General features: G+C 39.7%; 1 protein-coding gene across 30 annotated transcripts in view; it reads right to left on the bottom strand.

Annotated features, from left to right (window-relative positions):
- Positions 1-12,931, bottom strand: part of LOC119954469 (neural cell adhesion molecule 1-like) — a 563,058-nt gene that overhangs the window by 73,187 nt on the left and 476,940 nt on the right. For all 30 annotated transcript variants that reach the window (XM_038779702.1, XM_038779694.1, XM_038779710.1 and 27 more), the window contains one exon: positions 5,445-5,569. In XM_038779702.1, coding sequence (XP_038635630.1) covers positions 5,445-5,569 — 125 coding nt within the window. The remainder of the gene's footprint in view (positions 1-5,444; positions 5,570-12,931) is intronic.

The following is a 12,931-nucleotide window of genomic DNA, read 5'->3' as shown; positions in this document are numbered from 1 at the left end:
CATATGAAAAAAAAGAGTGGAGAATCTCTAGATTGCCCTTCAAAAGCACAGACCCAATGAACTGAGTGGCCTTCTTCCTTGCTGCAAGATGCTAATTTCTATGATAAGTACAAAAAAAAGTCTAAAAAGTGTGGTGATAATATGGGCCGTGGCTCTCTGGGTTGGTTCACTGCAGGCACAAAAGCCATTTTGGCTGCTAACTCTTGTGAGATAGCCATAATGGAATTTGTGCCGCAGAGATCTCACTTTGAGATCTCCCTCACCCGTGATGTAATCACGCTACGTTGGTTTTCTGCCCACCACGGCGGAAAGCACCAGAAGATCCCGCTGTAAATTCACACCGGCTTGAAACCAATTTCCGGGACTCCTGCCATATTCTCCCTCCCACACCTGGAATAAGTGCTGGGAAGTAAAGTAAAGTCCCCCTTGAGTGGGAGAGCTGACTGGTGATGAGGATTACCACAGCTCAGGCAAGGGGCAAGGTTGGGAAGGGGCAGGGGAGGCGTTTAAAAGCCCCACTGATTGCCGAGATTACCTTTTTCCTTGGTGAGAGAATCAGAGGAAAGCTGCCATGAGCGCGACGTGAAACACGTGGAAACAAAATTTGTTAAAGAGGCTGAATGCACAGCGGGTTTTCCCGCTGACGGGATTTTCCCTATTTTCCTCACTGGGACTGACACAAAATATCGGAAGATTCCACCGTAAGCCCTGTGGGCGGGAGTGCTAACATGGAGTGATTCCCCTTACGGAGGCGTCAAATACTGCAACAGGGACTTTGGGGAATTCCATCCCTAGTTTTTCCACATGTTTCAGAATAACTGAGCCCTCATAACCTTGGTATTGTTTTAGCGAATCTGCATTGCACCTTTTTTCTGACTACACATTCATCTCTATAATCCCATGCTCTAAACTGGGAAGATGACTGGTTTAATCAATGTCCTCGGAAGATATATCATCACCTCCCTGTTTTCGTATTTAATGTCCCGAGACAAAACTCAACCACATTTACTTTTTTTTGTTTATTTTTCTATCTGCATCCCTGCTTTTAATAGTCAATGTAACTGTAACTTAGATGTTTTGGTTCTTCCATTGTACCAGCATTTTGCAATGAGGTACAGGTTGATAAAAAGACATTCCCCTCGACAATCCAAGAAATCAAAGGCTGAGAGGTAGTGGAAGCAGCGGGTTGCAGAAGGAGGTTTAGCCTCTGCTTGTAGTTTGTTTCAAACTCATCAAGCTTCTTTTTCTCATCCTAATCATTCAGTGGAACCAAATAATAAGCTAAAGTGCACTTCCTGGTCAACTGTTTGACAATTTTAAATCTGAAGAGGCGACATCAGGACAGCACTGCAACTGATGTTCCTATCTCACTCGGTGTACTGTATAAATCTCTGTCAGAGTTCAGGAAATGCATCTCATTACAAGCCATGTCCTTCAATAAAACATCGCCAAGAAACAACTCCGATGCATCTAGCATGATAGATCTTTAATGGGGGATGTTGAGGGCAGGGAAAGAGTGCATGTGCGATAATTCACAGAGTATGAGTGAGCAGGAACCAGAGGTCAGCAAAGATGAGTCAATGCACATTTGGCCACAGCAAATGAGGGACAGGGATCTCAGCCCATTTTAGCCTCTTGTACCACCTCTGGAAGATTAACGTTGATTCCTCATTGTACTGTGAAGTTGTGGTGAGGAATACAACATTTGGGTGGCACCGTAGCACAGAGGTTAGCACTGTTGCTTCACAGCGCCAGGGTCCCGGGTCTGAGTCACTGTCTGTGCGGATTCTGCACGTTTTCCCCATGTCTGCGTGGGTTTCCTCCGGGTGTTCCGGTTTCCTCCCACAAGTCCCGAAAAATGTGCTGGTTAGGTTAATTGGATATTCTGAATTCTCCCTCAGTGTACTCGAACATGCGCTGGAGTGTGGCGACTGGGGATTTTCACAGTAACTTCATTGTAATGTAAGCCTACTTGTGACAATAATAAAGATTACTATTATTTTACCACTACGTAAATTCGTGTTTTAAATCTACGGAACCAATTTTTACTCTGTGCAACTGGGTGAACTTTAAACAGGTTAAATAGGTCTTTATTTTCCCGTGATACAATATGTGATATTACCAAATTACCCTGCCACTGGGAGAGCAGGTAGGGGAAGCTTTAAATAAATTTCCAAGAACATTAATCACTTACTTCTACGAAAGGGAATGACCAGAAAGTCATACAGTAACATTCCAACACCTAAAAAGTGTTCTTGATACAATACTATATCGTGCATTAATGGGTGACAAGAATAGTTCTATTTGGCAGTTGAATTGGAGGTGAAATCAATGTAAGTAAAGGGGCATTTTTCAGAGTATAATAAAGATTATTTAAAGTAAAAATGTGAAAACAGGTCATTTAGCCCAAATCGTTGCTGATGTTTATTTTCCACAATAGGGGTGGTTATTGCTTTTCATTATGTTATTACATAATCCATTTGATTTGTATTCAGTTTGAATCTCTTTCATCTATACACCAGTTCTCTCCACTGCATATATTTGTTTTTTTTTACCAATATGTTACCCTCCCGCATCTATTCTATCCTTTCAAATGCAATTATAGATTTGTCCAATATCCACTAACCCATTTCAGTTAAAGCTATTCAGTCTATATTTTCCGAAGACACAAGGGCTTCTAATTCTACCCATTTATGAGTTAAACTATAAGCACTGCAGTGTCCATTATTTTGGTCAAAGGTAGCCCTTGCTCCTTTATCTGTGACTTTTCTTGCTAGTGACGCATCTATTTAATTGACTTCCGTGACTATCTTTATTCCTGCTCATTGAGCCAAAAATAAAAGAATCAGAGTTTATTCAGGTTTTATAAGGGTATATCAATCAGAGTAAATGCGATGGACAAGGTACAACTGAAAAAAGACCTTGAATGAAATTGTGAGAATAAAGTGTAAAATTTTGTATTAGGATCATTGTTAAAAAGTTCTTCATACAATCTAAGATATGCTATATGGCATTAGAAGACATGTTGAACCGATATCTTGGGATCATCTCAATGACCAAAATCCGTGATAATCCATGCAAAATTTGCAACTCAGAACACAGATCAACTGAATACAGAGGAATATTTGTCATGTATCACGGGTGGGATTCTCCGACCCCCCCTGCCGGGTCGGAGAATCCCCGGGGTCTGCGCGAATCCTGCCCCGCCGCCCCGACGACGGCTGCCGTATTCTCCGGTGCCAGTTTTAGGGCAGGGCCGGGGTTCATCGGGGCCCCGCCCCCGGCAATTCTCCGGGCCCCGATGGGCCGAGCGGCCATCGGTTTTTGGCCAGTCCCGCCAGCGTGGATTAGATATGTTCACACATGGCAGGGCCTGCAGGTATGCACGGTGGCCTGGCTGCGATCAGGGCCCACCGGTCTGCGAATGGGCCTGTGCCATGGGGGCACTCCTTCCTTCTGCGCTGGCCCCTGTAAGGCTCCGCCATGGCCGGCACGGAGAAGACACCCCCCTGTCCATGCGCCAGAATATGCCGGCAGTTCCTTGCATGTGCGGGATCACGCCGGCCCTTTGGCGCATGTGTGGACTCGTGCAGTGCCTTTGGCGTCGGCTGGCGTGGCGCCAACCCCTCCAGCGTCCACCAAGCCTCTGGAAGTGCGGAGAATTCCGCTACTTCCGGTCGGTCCAACGCCAGAGTGGTTCGTGACATTTTTGACGCTGGCGTCAGGCCATCGTGCTGATTCCAGAGAATCCCACTGTACATGTTCCAGTGGCTGGGATTAATGTTAAATGGCGTAATGTCTACGGGAATTCAGATTTAAAATTAAGGAAAATTAAAAGCGTTATTTAAGTTGTAAGCTTTCAAAAAACATTTCTGCAGCATTATGGTCAGGCTTGGTTTAGTGATGGCATTTGGGATAGGCGGTGACAAAATGGCAATATCACTGGACTGGTAATCCAGAGATCTGATCATGGGCTCAAATCCCACCAAGACATCAGGTAGAAACTCATTTCATTCATAAAACCAGAATTAAAAGCTAGTCTCAGCAATGGTGGCCATGAATCCATCATTGATTGTCATAAAAACCCATCTGGTTCATTAATGTTCTTTAGGGAAGGAAATCTGTCAGATTTTGCCTGGTTTGGCCTAGGTGTGACTCCTAAATGTGGTTAACTCCTAAATGGCCTGCAAGGCACTCAGTTGCATCAAACCTCTACAGAAAATTAAAATAAGAATGAAACCAAAGGAACCACCTGGCATTGAACCAGGCACCGGAAACAACAAAGCACACCCAATCTTGTTGACCTTGCAAAGATCTCTTTACTGCCATCTGGGGATTTGTGTCAAAATTTAGAGAGCTGTCCCACTGGCTAGTCAAGCAACAGCTTGACATTGTAAGTCATGATTCCATGAAGTATGACTATGTCCCAGACACCACCATCACCATCCCTGGTTATTCCCTGTCCCACCAACTAGATAGACCCCGTAGATGTGGCAAAACAATGGTATATGGTCAGGAGAGAGTTGTCCTGGAAATCTTTAATGTTGAGTCTGGACCCCACAAAGTCTCATGGTACCTGGTTAAACATAGGCAAGATAACCTCCTGCTGATTATCATCTATATTCCCCCCTCAGGTGACAAATCAGTTCTCCTCCATGTTAAACACCAATCAGAAGAAGCACTGAAGGTAGTAAGGGCACAGAACGTACTCTGGTTTGGGGACTTTAACATTCACCACAAATAGTGGATGTCAGCAATAAGGGATGGGCAACAAATGCTGGCCTTGCCAGCAACACCTACATCCTGTCAGTGAATATTTCAAATGTCTTCAGTCTAAAGGCTATGCATGCCTCAGCCTGCAACTTGAACACATCATCTTCAGAAAACATTGGCTTCAATTTCAGTGGAAAATGTAGTTTTCAATGGAACAAGGAGGTAAGCTTCCACCATGTGTCAGCTTGTAAGATGGGCGTTGTGAATGCTCTCACTATTCCTGGTATTCATTACCACTAATTTCTATGGTAATGAAAATTGGATGGCTTTTATAATAGATGAATGGTACGCAATACGATAGACATTACAAGTTGAAAATCTATGCGAATATCGCTACCTGCTTATTTTCTCATCTATGAGATGGTTGTAGTTGTACGTGCAGGGTGAAAGAATGCTTTTACATTATGAAGTACGTTGGACCCAATCCAATGTTCCATGCTTTAGCAAAAATTGATTTAAGCATTCTTTCACTCAAACTGTAGCAAAGTTTCTCTTACTACCTGCTTTCTCTGGCTTCCAATAACTTTCACGAAGGTGCTTAAAAGATAAATCCGATGTATATTCAGCTTTATTGCGGAAATTTCTACTGTTATGCAAAAGGATCATTATAGATTGACACCTTTTCCTGTAATATTTAATGCAATGTTATATATGTATATCTCTGTACTTACAGCTTTGTACCTGACCAGGTAATGTCGTATCGGGGAACCACCATCATCCTGCTTGATCCAGTTTACTTTAAAGACATTTCCATTTCCGAGCACTTTTCCTTCAAGTTTTGGTGGACTTGGTTCTCCTGCAAGTTAACGTTGGTAACACCACATTTCTTATCCAATAATCCAAATGTCCTTATCCAATAACATCGCTACATTTACTCAGAAGACATCATTAGCTTTATGTTGATTAATTTTTGTCAGCAAAGTCTTGTAAAAGAAAATTTGGTTTCAATAACTTACTGTGAACAGAAGTGCATTCAAATGGTTTGTAATAATAGTGTTTGCTGAATTGCAGTAAATGGTTTATTTAGTCACTTATGCATAAGGAAAGTGGACACACTTTCAGACTTCGCTATGCTTGGAGGTTTTACTTAATTAAAAATATTCAAAATTGCCAAGATAATTTTAAGTTTTGGAGTGGTTACACTTGAAAAATATTTGACATTGAATTATGCAATTCTCAGCTGATATAATATCCGAGCCGATTTCTACATGACACGCTGCCGCCCACACCATCTTCTAACACCCTCCTGGTCCAGGGCCACATGCAAAGGGTCTGAGATAAACTCTTCAAAGTGGTAATTAACTGCTGCTCAACATTGAGAAAATTATACTGTGGTATGATTGAAATTAAAACAAAATCTGGCAATTAGGTGACAGTAGTTCATAGAACTTCTTGCTGCAGGCTCCTAGCACTGCTAAACTAACTGCAGGGATTACTTTGAAAGTTTATGCTACTATTTTTGACAAAATCAAGAAAATAACACTGATTATATTTTGGTTTCATTACAGCTTTCAGGTGCATTATTGAGGGTTTGTAAAATGAAACGGATGAGCCGGAGAAAGTCAACAGTCCAGAAATATATAACTTTTCATATAGTTCAGTAAGAAATGTACAATTTGATGTCTCTGAGTAAAAATGATTTGAAGTGCTGCACTTTAGGGGGTGAACAATTTAATCTTTAATTTCCTTCAATTGTTTGAAATGCGACTGAAATGTAGGAAAATCGCTGAGTATTGAGATACTGACTTTTGCACTCAACCGCAATGGGGATTGAAATTAAAGAAAGAAAATCTGATTTTATAATTTCAAACTACCCAGAAATTTCTCAAGTTTTGTGCCAAATATATCCCTATTGCGAGGCATTGATCAAAAGCCGCAGCTAATCCCCAGAATCTAGGAAGCCCGATAGAATGGCAAAACATCAATAAGTTATCAGATACTGCTGGTGAAAGGGAGAGGAAGCTGAAGGCTACATTTTTATTTATAAATGACCCTTCAGTGTTCCAGATTGCATGATGCATTATATCAAAATGATAAATGATCAAATAATTGAAATAATAATGCAATTCTGCTCAACCAGATCAGTTATATGGAGTGGTGGCTCTTGTGAGGAGACCAGTTGTTCTCAAGACACTTTCAACAAAATTGAAATAAATCTGCAAATGAGACTTCAAAGTTTCATACATGAAATAAGAGCTATATTAAAGTTCCACATATTCATTTATTTGATGGATAAAGAAACTCTGATTTTTGGCCTGATATTCGGTTTTCCATGAACACAAGTAAACACAGATGTGGCCTTTTCCTTGACATCTATTGAATTCTATGTGCAATTACCAAATAAAAAGAGGGGAGGGGGTATGAAACTGACGTTGGATGATGTTCCTGTTCTTTGTATTCAAGTAAAGCTCCCGGTTTTGTTAATACTTCAGCGTGGTTAGTTTAGCAGCTGAAGTGTAGACATGGGGGAAGATTGACATGGCCAGAATATCAAAGGTTGATTCAACAGCTAGCAGTTAAATATCTGTAGATAACAAAACAATAGCTCCTCGTGGAGGCATCACCAAAAATATAACACTGTGCCAGAGGAGGGAACATAATCAGGGGTTCAGGGCATGGGGCCTTGGTAAGGAAAAGTCGCCATAGTCCCAGATAACCATAGGTTGCTTTCCCCTTTTTAGGGGGAGAGCTGACTTGTGGTGACTTAACCCGAGGATCACCACACCTCAGGTAGGGGCAAGGTTGAGAAGGTGGGGCTTTCATGAATAACCATTCATGGGGCCTTGATGGCTGAGGGCACAGCAGGCATTAGGAAGGTGAAGGGAGGAGTGAATGCAGAAGTGGTTAGAGTCAGTGGAACAGAGTTCTAGAGGTGGGAGGGATATGGATTCAATTCTAGTGCTGTGACATATTCAGAAAAAATATGTAATTCCCAGTAAAAGCGCCAGCCATGGTTTTATTCACTGCTCATCGATCTAATTATATTAAACAAATGTTATTTCTACAATCACTGTTATCAATAAATGCTTCTTGCAGGTTGCATCAAAGAGGGCGCAAGAGACAGCAATAAGTGCAATCATTTAAGAGTGCATTAAATTTTTTAAAATGACTATAAGACTGTTATGAATTCACTGAGTCTCCAGTACAAGAGTCACCACCAAACATTCAGTCTGTTGTTAGTGCCTACATGACGTTAGACTACCAGGGTAATCATGCTTGTAAAATATTATACTTTCATCAATAAATTCATTGGAGGCTATGAACACATATCAGTTAACTTATCAAAGAATAGTTTTGTAATTGAAATAAATGGCGTTATGCTGTAACTTAACAGGTTAGTGACATTCCAAAAGGAAGAAACAGAGAAACAGTTGCTCCTTGGGAAGGCTGATTCCAAATGGTACGACAATTCTACACACTCCAATCTCTAAGTGTGGGCTTATTCCTTTTTTGGGCAAAATACAGATGTTAAAGAAGAAAGAAGCACCAACACAAATCATGCTTGGACATGCAACAATTTTCCAGATATCGTATTGGCAAAGATTATGCAACTACGTGATTTTTCTGGCTCTAAATGAAGAAAGAGACTCAGTTAACATGCATGTGACAGTCCCATTTACACCAAGTGCCTTCTCATAGTCACAAATAACTCTTTGCTTAATGCAGAGATTTTAAGAATAATCTTGGTTTATAGGCATTCTGCTGGTTTTTCCAAATCCCATTCTCTGGCCAAAAAAGATACGTCTGATAGTCATGGGATAAGTCTAATTCATTATTCTACAGAATGAGAATGGGATATTTTACTCATTAGAATATCCAATTTCTCTCATGTAGCAAGCATTTAATTTGGCACCAAGTCACATTGTGGCATCATGACACCTGTAATAAAGTTTAAAAGTCATCCTTCGCACAGGTCACAGACCTGAAATGTTCAATCTGCTCTCCCTCCACAGATACTGCCAGACCTGCTGAGTATTTCCAGCACTTTCCATTTTATTTCAGATTTCCAGCATTTGTATCCTTTCCATCCTGCCTTGTGTCAAACACACAAGAGTGTAAATGGTACTAAAAAAAATTCAATGACAATGCCTAGATGGAAAAATAAAGTTGTGCATTGTTTGTGGTGTGTAAGGTAACTATTCAGTTGCAACTGATTAAATGCAAAAGGAAGTGAAAGACACACAGGTGAAAAGCCCATGGCAAAACCAGCTTGCATCCACTACACAAATGGCATGCATGGGGGTAATACAAATCTCAGTCTCTTTTTATCCTTCAGGATGTCGCCCAATAGGCTTCAGGAGGGGAATAAAACTATTTGCACACATGCAGTAATGCTTGTGAGTTACACGAGTTAGTCTTGTTCTGTGTTCTAACCTGCCTAGATGCTTCCCTCTTAAAAGTCAAAAGAAAAGATTAAGAAACAAAAAACAATGGAATATTCTAACAAGGTTAATGACAGTACAAGAATTTCATTTAGGAAACAATCAGAATGATTTTTTTCCTTTGAGCAGGGAAGCAATGCAGAAAAAAAAATCTTTGCTTGTCAAATGTTTGTACAGCTTAAGGCAGGTCTTTGTGTTAGTAATATTAATATCACACATACTTTAACCGTGTATACTTGGCACCAGCACACAGCTTTACTTTGCTTTTTTTGTAAAAATTCAAACACTGGATCGATAATTTGCTTGAAATGACAAGTTTGTGTGCAAACACAAAAGTGTCAGCAGGGCAGAAATTTCATTAGGATCTATTTATTAATTGTATTTTTTAAACCTAATTACATGGACAAGAACTATAATTTAGCTTCAGAAGATGCCGACATTCTACAGGGCTGACATGGCACTAAATTTTATTTGACATTATGTTCATGTTAATCGAATTACCATGATGACCTTTATTTTGTATTTCTTCAGAAAAATGATTGCTTAAAAAGGGAGGAGTGTTTTTAGTAAGACCAATTTAAATCAGTGTTGGATTTGACACACCAAATCAGTTCTAAGAAATTCCTATCTGCAGGTAAATTAGTTTTGTAAATTATCAGTTGATCATATAATCCCTACAGTGAAGAAGGAGACCATTCAGCCCATCAAGTCCGCACCGATCCTCTAAAAGAGCACTCTACCTCTGCCTATTCTCCTGCTCTATTCCCGTAACCCCATCTAACCTTTGGACACTAAGGGGCAATTTAGCATGGCCAATTCACCTAACCTGCAGATCATTGGACCTGTGGGAGGTACCGGAGCACCCGGTGGAAACCCACGCATACACGGGGAGACTCCACACGGACAGTCACCCAAGGCCGGAATTGAACCCGGGTCCTTGGCGCTATGAGGCAGCAGTGCTAACCTCTGTGCCACAGTGCCGTATGATATGACACTGAAAGAAATAATATTACAACAATATAAGCCACTCAAGTATAAGAAAGATCTACAACTAGAATATTAACGGTGAACTAAAGTAAACACAATTACGATTTAAGTGTCACATTTTGTCTCCGTTGAAGGTAAAGTCTTCTCTGGGACTTTTTAATTTGTAAGTCTTTATACTGAGTGATAATTAAGTATTTGACAGGGGTGGGAAAGAGGGGAGGCATCAAAACCAAGTATGACTCTACCCCTATCTGATATTCACACACACACTTTGAACAAAGCTCGTTGCACAGTGATCGACATTTCCTCTCCTACTCCAGGAATAGGGATAACATGGAAAGCCTTTATGCCACCAGGGCTGAGATAAGGTAAAGCATCAGAGGTCAGACCAAATCCAAGTCTCTTCAAGTATATATAGTTTGGCTGCTGGATAAATTCACTAAGCCATTGGTGGAGCCATTGAAATACAAATTTAATCACTCCTACTTGCCCTGTTACACTTTATTCACAATCATTCCTGTCATCTCTCCATCCCAGTTCTTTATATTTTCAGTTGTTTACTTATGATTAATTTTACCTATTTAAAATGTTCTGTTCATTTTGTTTTGCAATTTAAAAAGTTTTCATCATGTCTTCTGTTCCCCTTCTCTATCTATTATGGAGGTAGGAACAAATTGGGAAATTCTTTAGGAGTTTAAAAAACAGCTTGCTTTGAGCCAAAGCAGTAACAAATAATGGCCATAGTCACATTACGTATGCAACCGAACAAATTCTGGATACAAACAGGTTGAAATTCCTGAAGTACATGTGTTGGTGGCAGCTCAGACAAAAAAACTGGTCCAGGCATGTTAATGGTTAAACTATGAATTGAACGGCAGATTAAATAAACAATGGTTTAATTTCTTATTAGGGTCAAATTTATTGCTTAATTTCCTGACTGATTAAAAGTGGTTGGCTGGTTTGATTGAATATTTTTTCATTTTGGTTCCTTTTCTTCTATCATTTTGTTTTATACCTTGGCCTTTTTTTAAAACAAACGGATTGGTTCTGCAACAGTTTACTTAATGCATAATTACGTATTCTATCAGACAATTATAAAATTTCTGTCAAACTCAACTATATTGAACCCTTTTCAGAAAATTGCTCAGTGTGTTCAATTTATTCAACCAATCAGAACAAAGATTTTACCTTCTGTTCACCAGCGTGGACGACATCATCAGCACCATGCAAGCCACATGACAAAGTCACATGATACGCACGTACATGATTGGTTGAAAGGAAAGTGGAGGAGAGCACATGAAAAATACAAAATTAAAGCTGATGTAAACATGGGCAGGAATAGAGTTACAGACTGAATAAACCAAAATCAAACCAAAAAACATTAAAATACAAATGGGACGTTGGGATATTTTAAAAAATCAAACTCCCTGGAAGCAACACAGATCAGCAGTATTTCCTCTGGCTGTAATTGTAAATGAGAATGTTTAGTTGGTAACAATTTTTTTTTAAATTTGCAAAGCATTTGTTATAGAAATGCAATTAGTATCAGGCAAAGTTTGATCATTCTCCTTAGTGAAACTGATCAAAATGGAGTACCAGTTGTTTTCCAGGAAGGACCTGCCTGTGCTCTCCCCACACAATCGTAATTCAGAGGAAACTCTGCAGGTTTACAAACAGTAACACCTCTTTTCACAAACATGTGTTGCGAATTTCATCATCCGCAAAAGCTCACCGCAAGGCCTGAAATTTACATTTTTCAGCACCAGCGATTTCCATTTGATTCAGGAAAGCTACAAATGGAAAATGCGTGTTAAGGCATAAATTATATTCCGTTATATCGTGCGATGCTCGGGCAATGGTACGACAATTTTGCGACATGCATGCGAAATGATGTGGAAAAGGTTTTAAATAAAACCTGCGATGAAAGGTTTGGCACTGCTGCTGCCTGGAACACCTGATGGTCTATAAATAACGTTCATTATAGTGCACACAATATGTTAATAGTCGACAGGTCGAAGCCCTCAGTAATCGAGTACTGTAGATATGCCCCTCAAAATTCTACTGAGAACATAAAGGATCATTTTCTGAAATTGACGGGGTGGACGGTTTCGGAAGAGACAGGAAGAAATTGTGTTGACTCCAGTGCTGCTTTCCACAACTTTGTTTTTCAGAACCTAAACAATAGACCAATAGTTTCCGGAATGGCATTTAGTAGTTTGTAATAAGTGGCATCCAAGCACATTTTGCTGCATTTAAAATAAAGGTGCATCAAAATTCTGCAATGTCAACATGAAAATGGTATTAGTGCTACACTTCAATTAAAAAATGCATTGATATTCTTCTATCTTGAAATAAAAAATGGTGTTAATGCTGCATTATAAAACTTGGATTAATATTTTCTTCACTAATAGAAAGATGGCAGTAATATTGTGCTGCACTGAAATAGAAAGTAGGTTAATATTTGTTGCATTAAATTTCAATTCATAACTGCACTGTGAATTAAAGTCATGTTTTGTAGTAAAAGAAGTTCCCTTTATTTTCCAAAGCCTTTGAAAATGCTTTGCAAAGACTAGGCATCTCAGTGTTTTTCCATTCAACTGTGTTTGAAGTTAATTCAATCTTCCATGTTTAAGTTGATTCCAGTTAATAAGCAAAATAAATCTTCAATAGTCATTTAGGATGATGACTTTTTCATCTTGATTGCAAAATTAACTTCAACCTTTTTTAAAGTATTTAATCGTGTGTGGAGTTGTAAGGGTAACAGTTGCAATAAAGCTCTTTAAACTGTA

The sequence above is a fragment of the Scyliorhinus canicula genome, chromosome 19 (genome assembly GCF_902713615.1).
Source record: "Scyliorhinus canicula chromosome 19, sScyCan1.1, whole genome shotgun sequence".
Classification (NCBI taxonomy): Eukaryota; Metazoa; Chordata; class Chondrichthyes; order Carcharhiniformes; family Scyliorhinidae; genus Scyliorhinus; species Scyliorhinus canicula.
This window is presented reverse-complemented; position numbering and strand designations above follow the sequence as displayed.